The 19,483-nt window shown below is 42.1% G+C and overlaps 1 protein-coding gene across 8 annotated transcripts in view; it reads left to right on the top strand.

Moving 5' to 3' along the window:
* The window catches only part of DOCK8 (dedicator of cytokinesis 8), a 238,624-nt gene extending 219,395 nt beyond the window's left edge, over window positions 1-19,229 (top strand). For all 8 annotated transcript variants that reach the window (XM_077966188.1, XM_077966186.1, XM_015117845.3 and 5 more), the window contains 5 exons: window positions 308-544; window positions 3,643-3,786; window positions 5,725-5,831; window positions 17,489-17,659; window positions 18,128-19,229. In XM_077966188.1, coding sequence (XP_077822314.1) covers window positions 308-544; window positions 3,643-3,786; window positions 5,725-5,831; window positions 17,489-17,659; window positions 18,128-18,188 — 720 coding nt within the window. In that variant the 3' untranslated portion in view covers window positions 18,189-19,229. The remainder of the gene's footprint in view (window positions 1-307; window positions 545-3,642; window positions 3,787-5,724; window positions 5,832-17,488; window positions 17,660-18,127) is intronic.
* Window positions 19,230-19,483: the final 254 nt, after the last annotated feature.

Genomic DNA, 19,483 nt, shown 5'->3' with positions numbered 1-19,483 from the left:
ATAGCAGTTTGCAAACTCTCATGCCAAGGCTTCCACTGTGGACCAGTTTGCTCTGCTAGGAAGGTGTGGCCGGTGGCCCTGACTCTCCCCACAGGCACATTCCCCTCTCCCTCCTTGCAGCCCCTTCTCTCCTTGGGGGTGGAGAGGAGGAACTTCTGCTGGCCACATTCTCCCCCTGCCTCTGTAGCTTTTCTGCACCTGGCAGGGCGGTGTTGGCATGCCGTGTTCCAGCATGCCCCTTCATTGCGTCAGGGATGGCTGTTTGCAGAATAGCTCATCTTCTCCCTCCCTGCCTTGCCCCCCTCAGGCCTACATACAGATCACTTTTGTGGAGCCCTACTTTGATGAGTATGAGATGAAAGACAGGGTCACATACTTTGAGAAGAATTTCAACCTCCGGAGGTTCATGTACACCACCCCGTTCACCCTGGCGGGGCGGCCTCGGGGAGAGCTGCATGAGCAGCACAGAAGGAACACCGTCTTGACCACCATGCACGCCTTCCCCTACATCAAGACCAGGATCAGCGTCATCCAGAAGGAGGAGGTAATGCGCCCACGGGAGTGGCCCACTGGATGAGTGGGCCTGGGTGGCCTCCCAGGAGGACACACAAACCTCCTTCACAGTGATTGGGCTGGAAACAAGGAGGGATGCACTTGAAATATGATTATACGGTTGTCCTTTCACTCTCATGGTCCAAAAAATCCCATTTAGGCAGCTACATATTTTATAGCACTATTGTATATTAAATATTTAATATTTTTAAGTTATATCTTTAGTATGTTTATATATTTAATTGTAATATTTAATATATATTTCAATTATAAACTTGTACAACATATGTATTTACATTTTAAATATTTTATATACAATTTTTCTGTATTTAAAAGCTTAGAGGTGATTCAAGCATAGTTGTGCTGTTAATAATTGGAGACAGGACCTGCACGTGGGCAGCCCCAGTGAGTAGGTGGTGTGCTGTGGGAAAGGGCCACGTGAGGCGGACAAGTTCACTGACTAGCTTCTAGTCCCACCTTCCTCCTGTGATTTTAAACAAGTTACGTATCTTCAGTTTCTTCACCTATACGTTAGCAGGAAAGACCTCTAAGTGCAATGCAAGACTGTACTCATTTTATTAGTAAGAGGACTAGTCAAGAAAGTCTCTCAAACCACAGAATTGTTCAAAATTCTATACACCATAAACAACTTATTATTCTTTAAAACACATACATATACATTTATTTGTCATCCTTTTTATGCAGGGCCACAGACTTCTCCCTGACTATGGGTTTGCTGATCACAGTTCAGCCTTTTCTTTTATAAACCACACGCATAGTGCTTTGTCCATGATTTTCAGTTTTGCTTTGTGTAAGCAGAGTGAGAGCTTAAAGATCCTTGTTAAACAATTTGAGAGCAGAGGCCTTCTGGATTGTTATGATTTTTTTCTCCCCTAGACTTTGACAGTGGTCTTGTGCACACCTAATATGACAGGAATTTTTATAGCAACTCACTTTCATAATGTCTTGTCCAAGCACTTGGCTTGGTTTCCATAGAAACAACTCTTTTTCTTTCCACACCCATAGTTCGCCAGTTTCTCCATTATCTAATTAGATTGGGTCATTAAAATAACAAGTATAACAGGCATAATCAAGTTGGTGCACAAACACAGATGAATTGTGGTGAATATACACCTTGTCAGGCAGAAGCAGAAATAGCTGAGCTAGCTGGAGGGTTGTCTACCAGGTAGTGTTCAGCCAGGTAACCACATCAGGGTGTGGGTTTCACAGAGGCCAAAGAAAGCCTGAAGCAGTGACTCAGTCAAGAGGAGGTGGGTTTAGAAGCCATCTGATGTATTTCCTATACTTCTTGCTTTGGACTTTTGAACACTGAGACATTCTAGGCATAACACAGATGTAAACTCATGGTGCCCAAAAGCATTTCAAAACCTTTTCTTTTCTTCATTCCTGCCTTCCTTTCCCTTCCTTCCTTTCTTTCCTTTCATTCTTTTTTTTTTCTCTCTCTCTCTCTGTCTGCCTCTCTCTCTGTCTCTCTCTTTCTCTCCTTTTCATTTTTCAGATAGGATCTCCCTTTGTTGCCCTAGAATGTGGTAGCATGAATGTGGCTCACCGCAGCCTCGACCTCCTAGAGACAGGGATCTCAACTTTGTTCCCCAGGCTGGTCTCAAACTCCTGGCCTCAAACGATCCTCCTGCCTCAGCCTCCCAAGGTGCTGGGATTACAAGTGTGAGCCACTGCACCAGCCTGAAGTTCTCTTGGCCTTCCATAGTTCCCCAACAACCTCAACAACGGTTCTCAGCCATTTGCTAGGGCTATAGAGCACAATACCATAGACTGGGTGGCTTAAACAACTGAAACTTACTGTCTGCACAATTCCAGAGGCTAGAAGTTTGAAATCAAGATGCCAGCAGTGTTGGTGCCTTCTGAAGGCTGTGAGGAAAGGGTCTGTTCCAGGCCTGTCTCCCTGGCCTGTGGACAGCCCTCTTCTCCCTGTGTCTCTTCACATCATGTTCCCTCCGTGTTTGTGTCCAGATTTCCTCTTCTCGTAAGGACACCAGTCATATTGGACTAGGGCTTACCCTGCTGGCCTCATTTTAACCTGATTGCCTCTATAAAGACCGTATCTCCAAATAAGGTCACATTCTGAGGTACTGAAGGTTAGGACTTCAACATATACATTTTGGGAGAACACAATTCAACCGATAACATTCAGAAAAGACTCTACCCCCAATCAGCAGAACTTAGCAAATTGATTGATTGACCCTTAAGAGAATTCCATTTACTGGAAATTCACCCTCAGGGTGAGTTGGAGAAGGCATAGGTGATATCAAAAGCTTGTGTTATGACGGGGGAGAAAATCTTGAGTGCTATGCTTCTAATATAGCTTTCTGCATTATAAGTTGAGTAACATGAGGCTGTGCGTGGTGGCTCATGCCTGTAATCTCAGCACTTTGGGAGGCCGAGGCAGGCAGATTGCCTAAGGTTGGGAGTTTGAGACCAGCCTGACCAACATGGAGAAACTCTGTCTCTACTAAAAATACAAAACTATCTGGGTGTGGTGGTGCATGCCTGTAATCCCAGCTACTCGGGAGACTGAGGCAGGAGAATCGCTTGAACCCGGGAGGCAGAGGTTGCAGTGAGCCGAGATCACGCCAGCCTGGACAACAAGAGTGAAACTCTGTCTCAGAAATAAATAAATAAATAAATAAATAAATAAATAAATAAGTTGAATAACTTGCTCAATAATAGGAAAAGCAACCTGACAGGGTAGAAAAAACATGGACTTTGAATGTAGACATACTTGTGATCGAATTATGACCTCCTCCCTTACTACCTGTGGCATTTGTGGAACTTAGCCTTACAAATCCCCTTTTGACTGTAAAATGGAGAGTATAAAGAGGTGTTGAAAGGAGTAAATGATAAATGTATCTAAAGTTCCTGGAACATAAGAAATCAAGAAATGTTAAGCCCATCTTTCTTTTTAACCTGTTAAGAGTATTTTAAATTACTCTGAAAGGCTTTCCCCAGCTGCCTCTTCAAATCTAGGTGGCCTCTCTGTCATAGCTTCAGGCTTGTCCATAGCTTATGGGACCAGACAGTGACTTCCCTATGTTTACGTCTCATGTTCAGTTTGTTTTGACACCGATTGAAGTTGCCATTGAAGACATGAAGAAGAAGACACTGCAGTTAGCGGTTGCCATTAACCAGGAGCCCCCTGATCCAAAGATGCTTCAGATGGTGCTGCAAGGCTCTGTGGGAGCTACTGTAAATCAGGTAAGCAAAATCAGAAGGTGGTAGTTCCTCTGGTTCTTATTATTTGGGTTGTCATTATACTTCTGCACCCTCCTTCCTTGGGGTTGATGAGGACTTTGATCCATAGACAAACACAGAGATGTTCCTACACTTAGCCTGAACACTTGTGAGGTTCAGAAGACTTTTAGGAGGCCTCTTCCCTTTCATGCAACAACCCCAGGTAAAAAAGAAATCCTAGAGATGAGTGCCCAGGTTTTAAGGAGTACCATTTTCTCAGAGGAGTCTCCACTTCGGGGCCAAACCTGACAATATGATGCCAATCTGGAGTCCTGTTGAAGAATGCTTAGTCATGACCAATACATGCAGAGTCATTGCAGGGCTTGAGACTCACCTACAAATGCCTATAGGAGAGAGGGAAAAGGATCTAGAACATCCAACTCTTGGGTCAGTCAGCAGATGAACCCAGCATGCCAAGGACCTTGACAACCAGGAATGACCTGGGACCTGACTTCTTTGGCCACTTTAGACAAGACTAGCTCTTCTTCTCAGACTTATTAGAGCCTGACTCCCAAGTTCAGCATGGTGCTCAACCAGTCTCAGATGGAGGGAGCTAGCAGCCTAATACCTCTGTCCAGTGGGCCTCCTTAATTCAATTCTAGATCTGTTCTTGTCCACACTTCCACACTCAGATATTCAGTGAGCATCATCAGTCTTTTCTCATTCAGCATAATTGGATTTCCCCACAAAAATTCTGAGCGTACTTGACATCAAGGGAGCAGAAACAGAGAAATGCCTGTTACATTCCCAAGATCGGGAAAAAAAATGAGGAAACTTTTGCCTTTGTAAGTGCCAACTCTTTGATAAAATGGAAGACTTTCCAAGCCCACAAGCATGGTCTATCTGTATACTATGGATATCTCTGACTCGACCCAGCAGTTATGCAAAATGATGTTTGCCACGGGGGCAACTAGACAAGTGAACAAAAATGAATAGATCAAGGCAATCCTGATATTTAGAGAAGCAACTCAAAGCATGTACCATTTGATGTAGTTGTATTACATTTACATAGGAATGAAAATCTATTATTAGTAGTATTTGATTAATAAAATAATATTTGGGGCCAGGCTCGGTGGCTTATGCCTATCATCCCAGCACTATGGGAGGCTGAGGTGGGTGGATCACTTGAGGTCAGGAGTTTGAGACCGCCTTGCCAACACAGTGAAACCCCATCTCTACTAAAAATACAAAAATTAGCCAGTGTGGTGGCAGGCGCTTGTAGTCCTATTACTTGGGAGGCTGAGGCAGGAGAATCGCTTGAACCCGAGAAGTGGAGGTTGCAGTGAGCTGAGATTATGCCACTGCGCTCCAGCCTGGGAGACAGAGTAAGACTCTGTCTCAAAAACATCAACAACAATAAAAAAAACAATAAATTTGGGCTGTGTACGGTGGTGCATGCCTGTAATCCCAGCAATTTGGGAGGCTGAGGTGGGTGGATTACTTGAGGCCAGGAATTCAAGATCAGCCTGGGCAATGTGGCAAAATCCCATTGCTACAAAAATAGCCAGGTATCGTGGCACACACCTGTGGTCCCGGCTACTTGGGAGGCTGATGTGGGAGAATCACTTGAGCGTGGGAAGAGGAGGCTGCGGTGAGCAGAGATCATGCCACTGCTCTCCAGCCTGGGTGACAGAGCCAGACCCTGTCTAAAAAACAAAAACAAAAACAAAAAACACATACAGAGAAAATGCATTTATACTTCTGAGTATTCTTCTACAATTTCAGACTCCTCCTAAGGAATCAGTTTCCTGAGATGTCCAAGACCTTCCTTGATTCTTTTTTGTTTATTTCAAACCAACTACAAAATTAAATGTTCAAACTAAAAAGTCACTCCAATATTTTCTCTCAAGCAATTTAATTTCCTTCATGTATATATATATATATTTCTTTTTTTTCCACCAGGGGCCACTGGAAGTAGCCCAAGTGTTCTTGGCTGAAATTCCTGCTGATCCAAAACTCTATCGACATCACAACAAGCTAAGGTTATGCTTTAAGGAATTCATCATGAGGTAAGAAGGAAAACGGCTGGGAATTTCAGTAGAGCAGTGGTTCTCAAAGTGCAGTCTTAGACCAGCAGCTTCAGCATCACCTGAGAACTTGCTAGAAAGACAAAGTCTCAGGCACCTCCAGACCTGCTGAATTGGAATCTCTGGAGGTGTGGCTCAGCAATGTGCATTTTAACAAGCCCTCCAGGTGATCCTGATGCACACTGAAGTTTGAGGACCACTGCAACAGAGCAACACTACTTGAACTATTAATGAGTAACCAACATGTAAACTATAAAACGCTTTTGTGGGGGGCATCCCGTGTGCCTAACCATCACTTGTTGTAAAACAAGTATCATCATCTTCCTCATTTTACAAAAGAGGAATCGGAGGTTCAGAGAGGGGAGAGAATTTTACTTAAGGTCACACAGACAGTTGGCAGCAGAGCTGAGCTCAGACCAGGTCTTCTGAATCCAGATAGTCCACATGTCCATCAATGTGCTAATATTCCACTGATGCACTAGAGTCCCAGAGGTTCTTTGCATTGGCAGTCATTGTAATGTTACAAATCTTATATCTTATTTTTTGTAAAAATAGACACTAACTCAAATTGAGAGAGGCAAGTTCTAAAACCGGGCTTTTCGAAGGTATTATCCTGTAACAGTTCCCCATGTCAGACGAGTCTCATCTCTCTTCCTAAATTCTGCAATGGAGCTGGCTTCAAGAGCAGTCAGTTAGGAGCTGGGTCTTTGGTCGAAGTCTTGTAATTTATTGCAATACAGACAGATATTGGGTCTCCAATGGCCCTAAAAAAATGAGTATGAAGGATATGAGGGCATTTCTCCTATACGAGAAAAGGACTTCAGAAAAATGTGTACCAATATTTCTTTTCATTCAAAACCTTAGAGAAGAATATTAAGTATAGGAATATCTTCACTTGGCAGATGGGGATAAAGGAGACTAAAGGTTAAAGTTTGCTAAATTCAGTGAAAACTCATCAAAATGCTAGCATTTGTGAGGTTAGAGATATCTCCTTCACAGGCTTTTGTGAGAGGTCCACAACTTTGCTACATATACATGAGACACACTGTGCCCGTCAATGAATCACAACCACTTGGTAATAGGATGTGTGTGTGGCCTTGTGTGTTTGCATTTATGCATGTGTGTGAACATACTCACAGATTATCTTGATTAATGTTTTGATATTTGAATTGTTTCCTGTATTTGACAACAATTCTGACCAAAAAAGTAGATTTTTTTTTTCAGTACATAATACATATCTTTTAAAAGGCTAGAAAATTATTTGGGGAATTATTTTATTATTTCATTTTATTTTGAGACAGGGTCTCACTCTGTCACCCAGGCTGGAGTGCAGTGGCATAATCTCGGCTCACTGCAACCACCACTTCCCAGGCTCAAGAGATTCTCCCCGCTGAGCTTCCCAAGTAGCTGGGACTACAGATGTGCACCACCACACCTGGCTAATTTTTGTATTTTTAGTAGAAATGGGGTTTCACCATGTTGGCCAGGCTGGTCTTGAACTCCTGACCTCAAATGATCCACCTGCCTCGGTCTCCCAAAGTGCTGGGATTACAGGCATAAACCACCGTACCAGCCCTATCTTTTACTTTTTGTGGAGACAGGGTCTCACTATGCCATCTAGACTGGTCTTGAACTCCTGGGCTCAGAGATTGGGGGCTTTTTAAATTTTTTTCATATATTTTTATTTAAGATTAATTACGGTTGAAGGCTTCCAAAGTTGACAATGCCCCAGGACCTCTAAAAGGACCTACGAAATGTTTAAAGAGCACTCACTATATTCCAGGCACGATATTAGTTATGGGAATACAGAGATCTGACTTGTTCCTCTCTTCTTGATGACAGGACATAGCTCTGCATGGCTGAATAACACAATGCAGCATACGCACAGAACTTTAAGAATGACTACCTACAGGAATATAGAGATCAGAAAAGAGAAATCAGTTTCAGGCTGGAGCGTTTGTGAGAGGCGTTACGGAAAAACACCACTTAAATCTTGTCTTAACTATATAGGTGGAAGACAGGCACTAGTGGGGAAGACGGAGCCATGACAGTGACCCTGCCTGATCCAAGGTTTCATTTTCAGCTGTTTTAGTTACCCATGGTTTGAAAGTATTACAATAAGATATTCTGAGAGAGAGAGAGAGACCACATTCACATAACTTTTATTTCAGTATATTGCTATAATTGTTGTTAATCTCTTACTGTATCTAATTTGTAAATTAAGCTTTATCATAAAAATGTGTGTATAGGAAAAAAACATAACATATGCAGGGTTCGGTACCATCCGCTGTTTCAGGCATCCCCTGGGGGTCTTGGAACCTATCCCCGGGGATGAGGAGGACTGGGTACCAGTGAGTGGAACAGCAGGACCACGAGACTCTGTCAGGAATGCCTCTGATGCACCGGACTCCTCTAAGTCCACCTGGAGCAGCATGTTCTCATGAGCATGCTAGGACAAAGAGGAAAGATTGGAAACACGATAATATCAGTAAATGAGGCTATGAATAGAATTTAAATGCATAAGAAAACTTGTCAAGAGAGTGATTTTCATTTACTTAAGTTTGCCTCAATTTTTTCTACTAGTTATAAATCTTGCAATCTAGTATCTCATGGGTACGATCTTTTCCATGACTCCACCTAGGTAAAATGTACTTACAAAATCCCTACTAAACATGTGTTTCTCATTAGCTCCCAGCCCCAGGAAAAGTTACTCCCAAAAGAAACAGAACCCAGTAAAACTAGTCACAGGCAAGAGATACAAGAGTAAATGGACTTTCCTAGGATTGGTCCTTTTACAAAGTTATGCATTAGAGTTTCAATAATGATGCTATCATTCTCCCCAGATGGCCTGCAGAAATGTTGGATTTTCAAAATCAAATTCACCATTTTCAATGTTGTTCTCCTGCCCTTTTAATGGTGATTCCACATGGGAACCAGTCCCACCTTTCTCCCCGCTGGCTGGGCTGCTGCATTGTTCTAGGAATGCCAGGAGACTGTCAGTGCTTCCCAAACTTCACTGTTCTTATAAATCACCTGAGGATTTGTCAAAATGCAGATTTTGGCCTGATGCAGTGGCTCTGCCTCTAGTCCCAGCAGTTTGGGAGGCTGAGGTGGGAGGATTATTTGAGCCCAGGAGTTCAGGACCAGCCTGGGCAACATGATGAAACTCCGTCTCTTTAAAAAAATAGAAAAATGTAGCCAGGCGGGGTCGTGGTGTGTGCCTGTAGTCCCAGCTACTCGAGAGGCTGAGGTGGGAGGATAGCTTGAGCCCAAGGAGGTCAAGGCTGCAGTGAGCCATGATTGTGCCACTGCACTCCAGCCTGGGTAACAGAGCAAGACCCTGTCTCAAAAAAAGAAAAATAAAAATACAGATTCTGATTCGGTAGGTCTGGGGTGGGTCCTGAAGCACTGCATTTCTAACAGTCCCCGGGTGATGCTGCTGCTGCTACACTGGACCAAACTTTGAGTGGAGAGCCTGCAAAGATTGCTTAATTTCCTCCCTTTCACATTTTCTCCCTATTACCTCTCCTTCCTTCCCTAAGGGCTTAATTTCTGAGGCCATCTTTATCATCATTTACCTCTTTTGTCTTCTGCTTCCTCCCTTCAAAGAAGCAAACATGCTCAAACTGCTGCACTTGGAACCAACTATAGACGTCAGTTCATCCATTCATTTGGCAATTATTGAGCTCCTACTTTGTGCCAGGCACTGCGCTGCATATGTGAAAGGATGAAGTCCCAAAACCAGTGGGACAAGGCTGCAGGCAAAACAGTACTGCTGCTCATGATTCATCTCTGTGTGCAAACGCAGCAGTTGGCCTGCCCTCCACTTTATTCCACAGAGATCGGAAGGCATGGGTGAGAGTGTGCTGATGGCTGCACAGCTGTGTAAATTTGCTAAAACTCATCAAACTCTACACGTAAAGTGAGTGAATGTTACGGTATGTAAATCGTACCCTGAATACAGGTGGTAGATGAGGTGCCTCTGTGGCTTAATTGCTTCTCAAGTCCAATCTGGAAATTACAGCTTTTAATGAATAGAGTAACTATTTTTTCACGTTGTTTGCACTGGTATATTTTCTCCTCCACTCTGCTAACAGACAGCAGAGGTGACGCAGAAGTGGAAAATGTTTGGGGCTTGAACAGCTCTCAGGTTTCCCCTTTGGTAAGCTCCAGCTTCTCAGCAGACTTGTACTGTAGATCGATAAGCCCAGATTTCCAAGGTGACCATAAATGAGCCTTCTCTTGCTGAGAGCTCATAGCGGAAATGTTTGCATGCCAGGCCCACTGTGTCTAGTGCCACCACTGGGCAGCAACCTTTCTAACTCAGCTGTAGTGGAAGCAGAAACAGCCATAAAGAATCCTGGCAGCCTGACTTGCTGCAGCCAGCACTCGTCCAGCCAGTCCTGCAACTCTTCAGACTGTTACCAAGCTGGGACCTCAATCTGCTTCTGTCTTTTCCTGCAATCATAAAAAACATCTCAGGTTCAGAAGCCAAGACAGAGAGATTCAATGTTCTATCTTCCTCTTCTGCTCCCCCAAACACCCCGACCATTTAGGCTTTTACATTTTCTCCTTTATACTTATCTGGACTTTCTCATTCCTATACAGACTAAGTGATGTTAAATTTGTTTTTAATTTAAATAAAAGATAGTAGTACTCATTGGCACCAGTTACAGCTTGCCTTTAAGAGAAGTAGCTTCAGGTATGCCCTGAAAGGGTTCTGCAGCATATATGTGGTCATAGGCTCAGAGAACAGGCTGTTGAGTGGTGGTGTTTTTAAACTGGAGTTGGGGTCTATGAAGAGGAAGGAGAAGGAATTTGTCCGAGTAGCCAAAGGGCAACCAAATGTGTAGAGTGTAGGTGGAAACAGAAGCAGTAGTTTTTAACTTGAGACCAAGGTCATATGCCTGGCTTATAGCTGGAAATGGGGAAATGGCTTTCCTAGGCAGTATATGTGGCATTGGGGTTGGGAATATGGGCACTCAAGCCAGATTGCCTGAGTTCAGATTCCATTCTGCCTTAACTAGATATGTGACCTTGAGTAAGTTACCTACCCTCGGTTTCCCCAGATGTAAAATGGGAATAATAATTCTAACTATCCCCCTTGTAGTTAATGTCAGAATAAAATCAGTTAATACATGAAACTTAGAATAAGACTTCGTACATACTAAGTGTAACATTATTCATTGGGACAAATAGGGAACTGATGGATTTGAGTGGGAAATAGAGAATTAATCTGACTTAAATACAGAGATTGTCTATCCATGATTTGTCTGTCTTTATAAAGTTTGAATCATAAGACACAGTGATGCCTGTGAGACATTGGCCTGGGAGCAGCAGGATTCTGGGTTTATATCCAACTGTGCTATCCCACAGCCATGTGACTGGACAGGGCACTTCGCCTCTTTGCATGTTAGTTTCATCAGCTATGAAATAAAGAGACTAGAACACAGCATCTCTAATAGTTTATCATTCTCATATTCGATAGATCAATAAGCCCAGATAGTTCATTTACTTAGACTGGATCTGTCAGGCATAATACCACCACCATGTGCTCTGGCTTTAGCTATGTGCAGAGACTGTTCTGAACATTTGATAAGTATCAACTAATTTAATCTCTACATTAATTTATGGCATAGGCTCTTACCACTCTTATATTACAGATGAAGAAACTATGACACGGAGAGGTTAAAGAGTTTGTTTAAAGTTGCAAAGCCAGTAAGTAGCAAAGCGGGATTCAGAGTTGAGCACTCTGGCTCCAGAGTCCATCCTCTTAATTGCCATGCTGAGCTGTTCCCTCTAGTGACTATATTCAGTTGCTAGTAACAGAAGTTAAGAGTAGCTTAAATAAGAAATGTATTTTTCTCTCACATTAAATAAGATTGGAGGTAGTCGATGTAGAGCTGTGTAGTGGCCTCATAAAGTCATCAGAGACCCTGGTTCTTTTCCTTTCCTTTGTCATGCCATCCTGGTTATAGTGCACCCATTCTCATGGTCATGATATGGTTGCCAGGGCTCCAGTCATTGTGGCCACATCTAGGCAAGTGTCAGGAGTAGAAATGAGGAAAGAGCAAAAAGATATGCCCCTTTCCCAGTGACTTCACCTATATTATCAGCTATCCCTACCTGCATGGGAGGCTAGGAAATGTAAGTTTTCAGGTGGCCACACTGCCTGGAGTTCTGCTAGAGAAGAAAGAATGGATATTGAGAAAACAACTAACAAATTTTTTTCTGCCACATTGAGGAACCAATGCGTGGGCTGTGCTGAAAAAGGGGGGCCAAGACTGTGTACAGTGGCTACGCCTGTAATCCCAGCACTTGGGAGGCTGAGATGGGCGGATCACTTGAGTTCATGAGTTCAAGACCAGCCTGGGCAACATGGCAAAACCTCGTCTTTACAAAAAATACAAAAAAAATTAGCTGGGTGTAGTGGCGTGCCTATAGTTCCAACTGCTCAGGAGGCTGAGGGGAGAGGATCACTTGAGCCCAGGAGGCAGAGGTTGCAGTGAGCTGAGATCACGCCACTGCATTCCACCCTGCATGACAGAACGAGATCCTCTCTCTAAAAAAAGGGGGCACCAAGAGATGCAGAGAGGGTAAGGGCTGCATGACTACTCTCTCTGTAGGAGACCTTAACTCTATACATGGAGGCCCCAAAATGTTACTGTCATTAAAAGCCAGGAATCCTTTTCCAGAGGTGCAACTTCTTGCCCTTTCTAATCCCTATCAGTCTGGTTTCTGTAGGATTTTGACTACTAGAAAACCCTAGGCATATTCGTTCTAAGAAAATACTTGAATTCAGTGAATTTACCAACAAAGGGAGCATTAGAGGATGTGAGGGAAGTCTGGGATGGTTGTATCACTGAGTGAGAGCAGCACAGATGTTTGTGGACCTAATGAGAATGTTACAGAAAAGACCATTTTTTAAAAGTTGTTTGCAGTGTCATTTTATGATCTTGTGTACATTTTCCAAGAGATATGGCTATTCTCTAGGAGGGATATTTAGCACATGGCCCTCTTTAGCTTAGGGATTTAAATTAACATAGTAGAAATTATTTCAATTTTAATCAAATAAACTAGAGAATATAACCCAAATGACTGAAAGGAAGAAATATAGAAAAAGGATATAAAATAATTTTATGCATTATAAAAGTTTAAAGACATAAAGTAATATTACTACATAAAATCTAAATTTTTTACTCCAGCTATTAATATATTTGTCTTTATAGAACACCACATTTTTTAATTGCTATGTAACAAACTACCTCAAAATTAAGTGGCTTAAAACAAAATTTAATTATTATTGTGGTACATAATAATTTTTGCTTTCCTCATTTCTACTCCTGATACTTGCCTAGGATGTGGTCATGATGGCTGGGGCTCTAGCAGCTGTATTGTGACCATGAGAATGGTTGTGCTATAACTTGGGGTTGGCTGGGCTCAGCTAGGCGGTTTTTGCTTGAAGTCTCTCACTCAGTTGCACTTAGCCAGTGGCTAGGACTTGAATTACCGGAATGCTTCCTCACTGATGTCTGGTGTCTGGGCTGAGAATACTCAAACAGCAGGGGCTCCTCCTCTCTCTAACTCTCCTTCTTTCCACATGGTCTCTCCTACATGACAGCTTTAGGGTAACTAGACTTGTCACAGGATGGTTCAGAATTCCTATAGTACACAGAGAGAGAAACAGAGGCCATATTATCTTTTATTAGCCAGTCACATAGTACCACCTCCACCACATCCTGTTCATTGTGGCTGTCACAAAGAACCACCCACATCTTGATGGGGGTATGGGCAAGGTTCTAGGAGAGCACATTATTCTTGTGGCCATTTTTAGCAAATACAATCTGCCACACTCCAGAAGCACCAGTCTGCCTTATTATCACAGCTTCTCATTTAATTCTCCCAGCAACCCTAGGAGATTATATGAGCTTATTTTCCCCATTTTCCAGATGAGAAAATTGAAGATTTTTATGGTTAAGTCATCCTGCTAATGAGTAGCAGCTGGTTTCAACCCCAGTTCTGTCTGCATATAAAGGATTTAACTCAGTCAAGGGCACATGGTAAGCCATCAGTATGTGTTAGCTAACTACTACTACTTCTGCAAAGATTAAGGAGAGTTTAGTTAATTCTACCAAAGTTGTCAGAGTTGACTTCCCCAAATTAGCTGTTAGCTTTGGCACGCCTCATCCCACCTCCTGTAGTCTGCCAATGTTATAAACTTGGGCCTTGAAGTCATCCTGAAACTGATTTTATTTTACACATGGTGGTACTTGTAACTGTTAGTTAACAAGCAATAAAAAGATAATAATAAGGGGTGATATAGATTTCTCAGGATTCAAAGGCCATATACCTTCCCTTCTATTTCTTCCCTAAAACCTTTAATTCGTAACCTTAGGTATCCTATAATTTGCTTCAATTAATGTCAAACTTAAAAGATAGGTGAAAATCCAGTTAAGGGAGTTCTTTTGGATTCTGTGTGAGTTAAATCAAGTCCTTCTTCTATAGTAGGCTAATTCCATGATGAAGCTGTGGTCGTAGATTTATTTTTGCCTAGCCAGGTAGCTTTTCCTTGCCACATGCCATCCTCTTCCTCTTTGACTGTCATCCTGAAAATGTGTTCAGTGTTAAGAGGATTTGATAACAATGTCTGGGTATCTCCATAATGTAGCCCAAATCTAGTACCACTATCAGGAAAATAATGTAAGCCATATTGATCACCCAAATCTTATTCATTTGAAGGATAATATAATTATTACTAATTATTACATGTTAGGAAACATACAGTCATTATTCTATCCCTTTAAGGTTTATTGATTTGTAAGTTCCCTTGGGTAGAAGAGTATAAAACAAAAGACAAGACTTTATCATGTTTAAATAACGTGATTTTCTTCTTTGGTGTGTACCATACTATGTAGGAGACAGGGAAAACACCAGGTTTAACAGTCCACAAGCCAGATAACCATGATGAGTTCTGAAGATTTTCTCTTTGTTTTAATGCTCTGCAGTTTTGCCATGACAAGGCTGGATATAGAACTGTTGTTGTTCATTACAGGATTTATATCTCTCTTCAACTCTATAAAATTATCAGCTGGGGGCGGTGGCTCATGCCTGTAATCCCAGCACTTTGGGAGGCCAAGGCGGGTGGATCACAAGGTCAGGAGATTGAGACCATCCTGGCTAACACGGTGAAACCCCATCTCTACTAAAAATACAAAAACTTAGCTGGGTGTGGTGGTGGGCACCTGTAGTCCCAGCTACTTGGGAGGCTGAGGCAGGAGAATGGCATGAACCCAGGAGGCGGAGCTTGTAGTGAGCCGAGATTGCACCACTGCACTCCAGCCTGGGCAACAGAGTGAGACTCCATCTCAAAAAAAAAAAAAAAAAAAAGAAAAGAAAATTATCAGCTGTTATCTCTTTAAATATTGCTTCCCTCTCATTTTCCATTCCCTTGGAGATTCTATTAGATGTGTGTTGGATCTGCCATATATGTGTATGTCTCTTAACCAATTTTTTCATATATTTTATTTTTTAAATCTCATTGGTGATTTCCTTGGATCTGTCATACATTTAATTCTCCAGTTATGTCTAGTCTATTATTTAACCTTTAACCTGTCCATTGAGGTTTTTCTCTTTTAGCAACAGCATTTTTTATATTTATTTATTTATTTATTTATTTATTTATTTGGTGAGACAAGGTCTGGTTCTGTCACCCAGGCTGGAGTGCAGTGGCATGACTTGGCTCACTGCAACATCCGCCTCCCAGGCTCAAGCCATCCTCCCACCTCAGCCTCCCAAGTAGCTGTGACTACAGGCACCTGCCACCATACTCAGCTAATTTTTATATTTTTTGTAGAGATGGGGTTTTGCCATGTTGCCCAGTCTGGTCATTAACTTGTGAGCTCAGGCAATCCACCCACCTTAGCTTCCCAAAGTGCTAGGATTACAGGCATGAGGCACCACACCCAGCCTAGTGACTGCATTTTTCTTTTTTCTAGAAGTTCTGTTTGGTCCTTTTCTGAACTTTTCCTGGTCTCTTTTTTCATATTCCCTGTTTATTTGTTTTTATCATGGATTGTGTACCTTTTATTTATTTATTTTTTTCTAGTTACACGGTTACTTAGGATTTTATACATTTTATTACCTCTCTATATTAACTTTGGTTTTTTACATTGTTTTATTATCTCTAATTCTTATTGGACTAATTCTTTTGTTTGATGCATAGTTTTCCCTCTTGGTGGTTGGTTTCCTCATATGGTTTATAATTTTTTATTGTGAGCTCATCTTTGGCGGGAGTGGCCCATATGCCCTGATTGAGAATGTGTTCCTCCAGAGCAACTTTATGTTGGTTTGTCTGAGCCGTAGCAATTTCAATAATCTTGGACTGGCTTTTAAGTTATTTACTCACTTTGAAGCACATACAGTCAAGGAAGGTACATTTGTAACTTATACCATGTGTGGTGCAAGCCTAGAATTTCCATTTCTCAAGATGACTTTCTTTCCCATGAATGGCCCTAAGCTGATAGCAAGTTTCATTCTGCCTCTCTGGATAGCTTGCAGCATTTTTCTAAACCCCCTTTCATAGATGGGGTAGCTTTTCAAGGCTCTGGACGATATGCAGGTGGTATATCCAGAATCTCCCTTTGCCCTGGCCAAGGCTGGATCACTAATCTTGTGTGAGCTTTGAAACCCCTTGCCCCCCGCACATAGACCTATATGCAGTCCTAAAATCTTAATGGACAGTCCTACTGACAGCTGCCTTGCCACCTGCTCCTGCAATCACTCTAGCTTTGATTTTTCTCTTTCTTTCTGGCACCTGGTGTTCCCCTTTCTCTTTCAACAAGTTTTTGCTGTGCTTTCCTAGCACTTCCATATGTGTGTAGCAGGAGGGGGCTGAATGCCATCTGCTCTGTCTGCCATGTTGCTGTAAATCACAGTGAGATTTTGTAAAGTATAACAGCTTCCATTCTGCAGTGTCTTGAGTTTGACTCTTAGATCCATCACTTCCTCACAGTGTTATCTTGGGCAAGCATCCTAACATTTCTGAGTTTCAGGAACAAAATAGAAATAAATGCTGACTTTTTAGGGTTGTTGGGAAAATTAAACAGATAATACTGGTAAAACTTCTTGAAACTTCTTCTGGCACATAGCAAATCAGAGGTTCTCAGTTCTGGCTAGGTTGGCTTCAGTATCCCCTGGGCAACTTTTCACAATTAGACATTTCTGGGCCAGAAGCAGTGGCCCACACTTGTAGTCCCAGCTACCCAGGAGGCTGAAGTGGGAGGATCACTGGAGCCCAGGAGGTCGAAGTTTGCCATGAGCCATGATCACGCCACTGCACTCCAGCCTGGGTGATACAGTGAGCCCTGTCTCAAAAAATAATAAAATAAGGTAAAAACACACACACACACACATACACACAGAGATTTCTGGGTGCTACCCCTCAGCAGTTGTGATTCATTAAGTCTGAGATAAATCCCAGAAATCTGCATTTTGAAAAGCTCCACAGGTAACCCTGGTATGTCACCCAGATTGAAAGCGCTCTTAAAGTTATTCAAAAAATCGTAAGTAGTTTCATTGTTCTCAGATTTCTAAACACTTTGAAGTCATTTATTTCTCCCACACTGATATTTTCATCTCAGATGTGGTGAAGCCGTAGAGAAAAACAAGCGTCTCATCACGGCAGACCAGAGGGAATATCAGCAGGAACTCAAAAAGAACTATAGCAAGCTAAAAGAGAACCTCAGGCCAATGATCGAGCGGAAAATTCCAGAACTGTACAAGCCAATATTCAGAGTTGAGAGTCAAAAGAGGTAAGAACAGGGCAGAGGAGGCCTCTTCCTGGGGGATAAAGGGCAGCACATGGGACCCAGCACCTTGGGGCATGCTCTGCTGCACTTGGGGAGCTGCAGAACCTCCAAAGGGTAGAAGAGGGTCCTGCAATCAGAAAGGCTACCAGAGCGTGATTCATTCTGCCTCCATCCTCCCAATCCTTGCTCCTTGATCTCTCCCAGACACCTTGGTGTTGGTCTTGTGCTCGGGTATTCCCAGGGCTGAAGGATGGCCTGTGTTGGTTTTTCTGTTTGGTTGGTTGGTTTGTATGTTTGTTTTGGCACAGTGTGAAGGGGTCGCAGACCTTTCACTTATTATTTGCTGAGTTCTCCATGACTGATGTCCATTTCTACCGGGTGATCCATCCCCAACCCTTTCTAAAAGGCTAACTGATCTTTCTTGCTTCTGTATGCTCTTTCCCTCTCTTCCCTCTCTTTTCTTAATTTCAGGGACTCCTTCCACAGATCTAGTTTCAGGAAATGTGAAACCCAGTTGTCACAGGGCAGCTAAGAAAAGCCATCTTCATTCGTGGAGACTGTGGCCCTGCAACTCTGCAGAAGGACTCACTGGTACTTAAAAAATGGGACATTTGCCACCCAGGACCGACTGTATACTCCCCGATCAGCCAGCACTCTGGAAGCTTTGGGATCCAAAGAACCATGGAATTATACCCAAATGGACTCTGACCAGATTTTTGCCATACTAGGGGGTGGCGGGATGGAGAATGGGTACTCAGGCATGACTGCGTATTTATTAAAGTGTGTTTTTTCACAATGTACCAAACAAGGCATAAGCAGCTTCTCCTGCTGACTAGCCAATCACTACCCATCTGAGAGATGATTTCCTCTGGCCCATATTGAATTTATTGGAATAACTCAAAATGCCTGAGGAAAAATGGAAAAATTATCCACCAATCGATTCAAACTGAACTTCACTCTTTATAGGAAGGGAAGGTGAAGTTGTAGGAGTACGAAACATTTTCAATAAATCTGCAAAGGGAAGTCTTACTACAATTCTAAAAATCATCATGGTTGGAAATTTGGGAGTAGATTATTTGTGAACTTGTTACCCTTTTGGTAATGGTGGACTAATTGTTGTATAGTTATTTTTGTTTTATTATTACTGTTATGTTAAGTTAATTTAACATGCATTTATAGAGGAATACATTCAAAGCACTGATGTAGGAGATACACGGTACTTAGAGCAGTCAGCCAAAAATCACAGATACTGCTTTCACTTAAATGGAAACAATGCTCCAATAATACTTTGCTTTTTTTCTTATGTCACTGTTGCATACTATCTATTTTTCTCCTCTCTGGGACCAAGTTGCTTTTTCTAAAGCAATAATATCTCTGTTTTCATTTTAGTACATTGTGCTCTCTGTTAGCATATGTATATTAACTACAAAATATATTCAACTTTGACTTCTTTTGACAATGTACTTTAGGAAAAAGAGGAACAAAGACATTATTTGAGAATTAAATTATATATTTTTAATATGACTGATGACCTTGACTGATAATAAAGATGTAATAAGAATTGCAAGCTAAATGTTTCCTTTTGCAACTCATGTTTTGTGCTTTGTTTTGCTGACAACTCATAATGTTTTGTAAAGCACTTCAGAGAGAAGACAGATGCATCATCCTGGCCTCCATCAAATAACAATATCCAACAGTATCTTCTGCAATGTTTAACCCTGGTAGTCATGAACGATGACTTAGTTCGGATATTTCAGAACTTTTTGTTTATACCATCAGGTATGCATGAATTTATAGACTGAAAGAGGACTTTAAAAATAATAATTA

The sequence above is a fragment of the Macaca mulatta genome, chromosome 15 (assembly GCF_049350105.2).
Source record: "Macaca mulatta isolate MMU2019108-1 chromosome 15, T2T-MMU8v2.0, whole genome shotgun sequence".
NCBI lineage: Eukaryota > Metazoa > Chordata > Mammalia > Primates > Cercopithecidae > Macaca > Macaca mulatta.
This window is presented reverse-complemented; position numbering and strand designations above follow the sequence as displayed.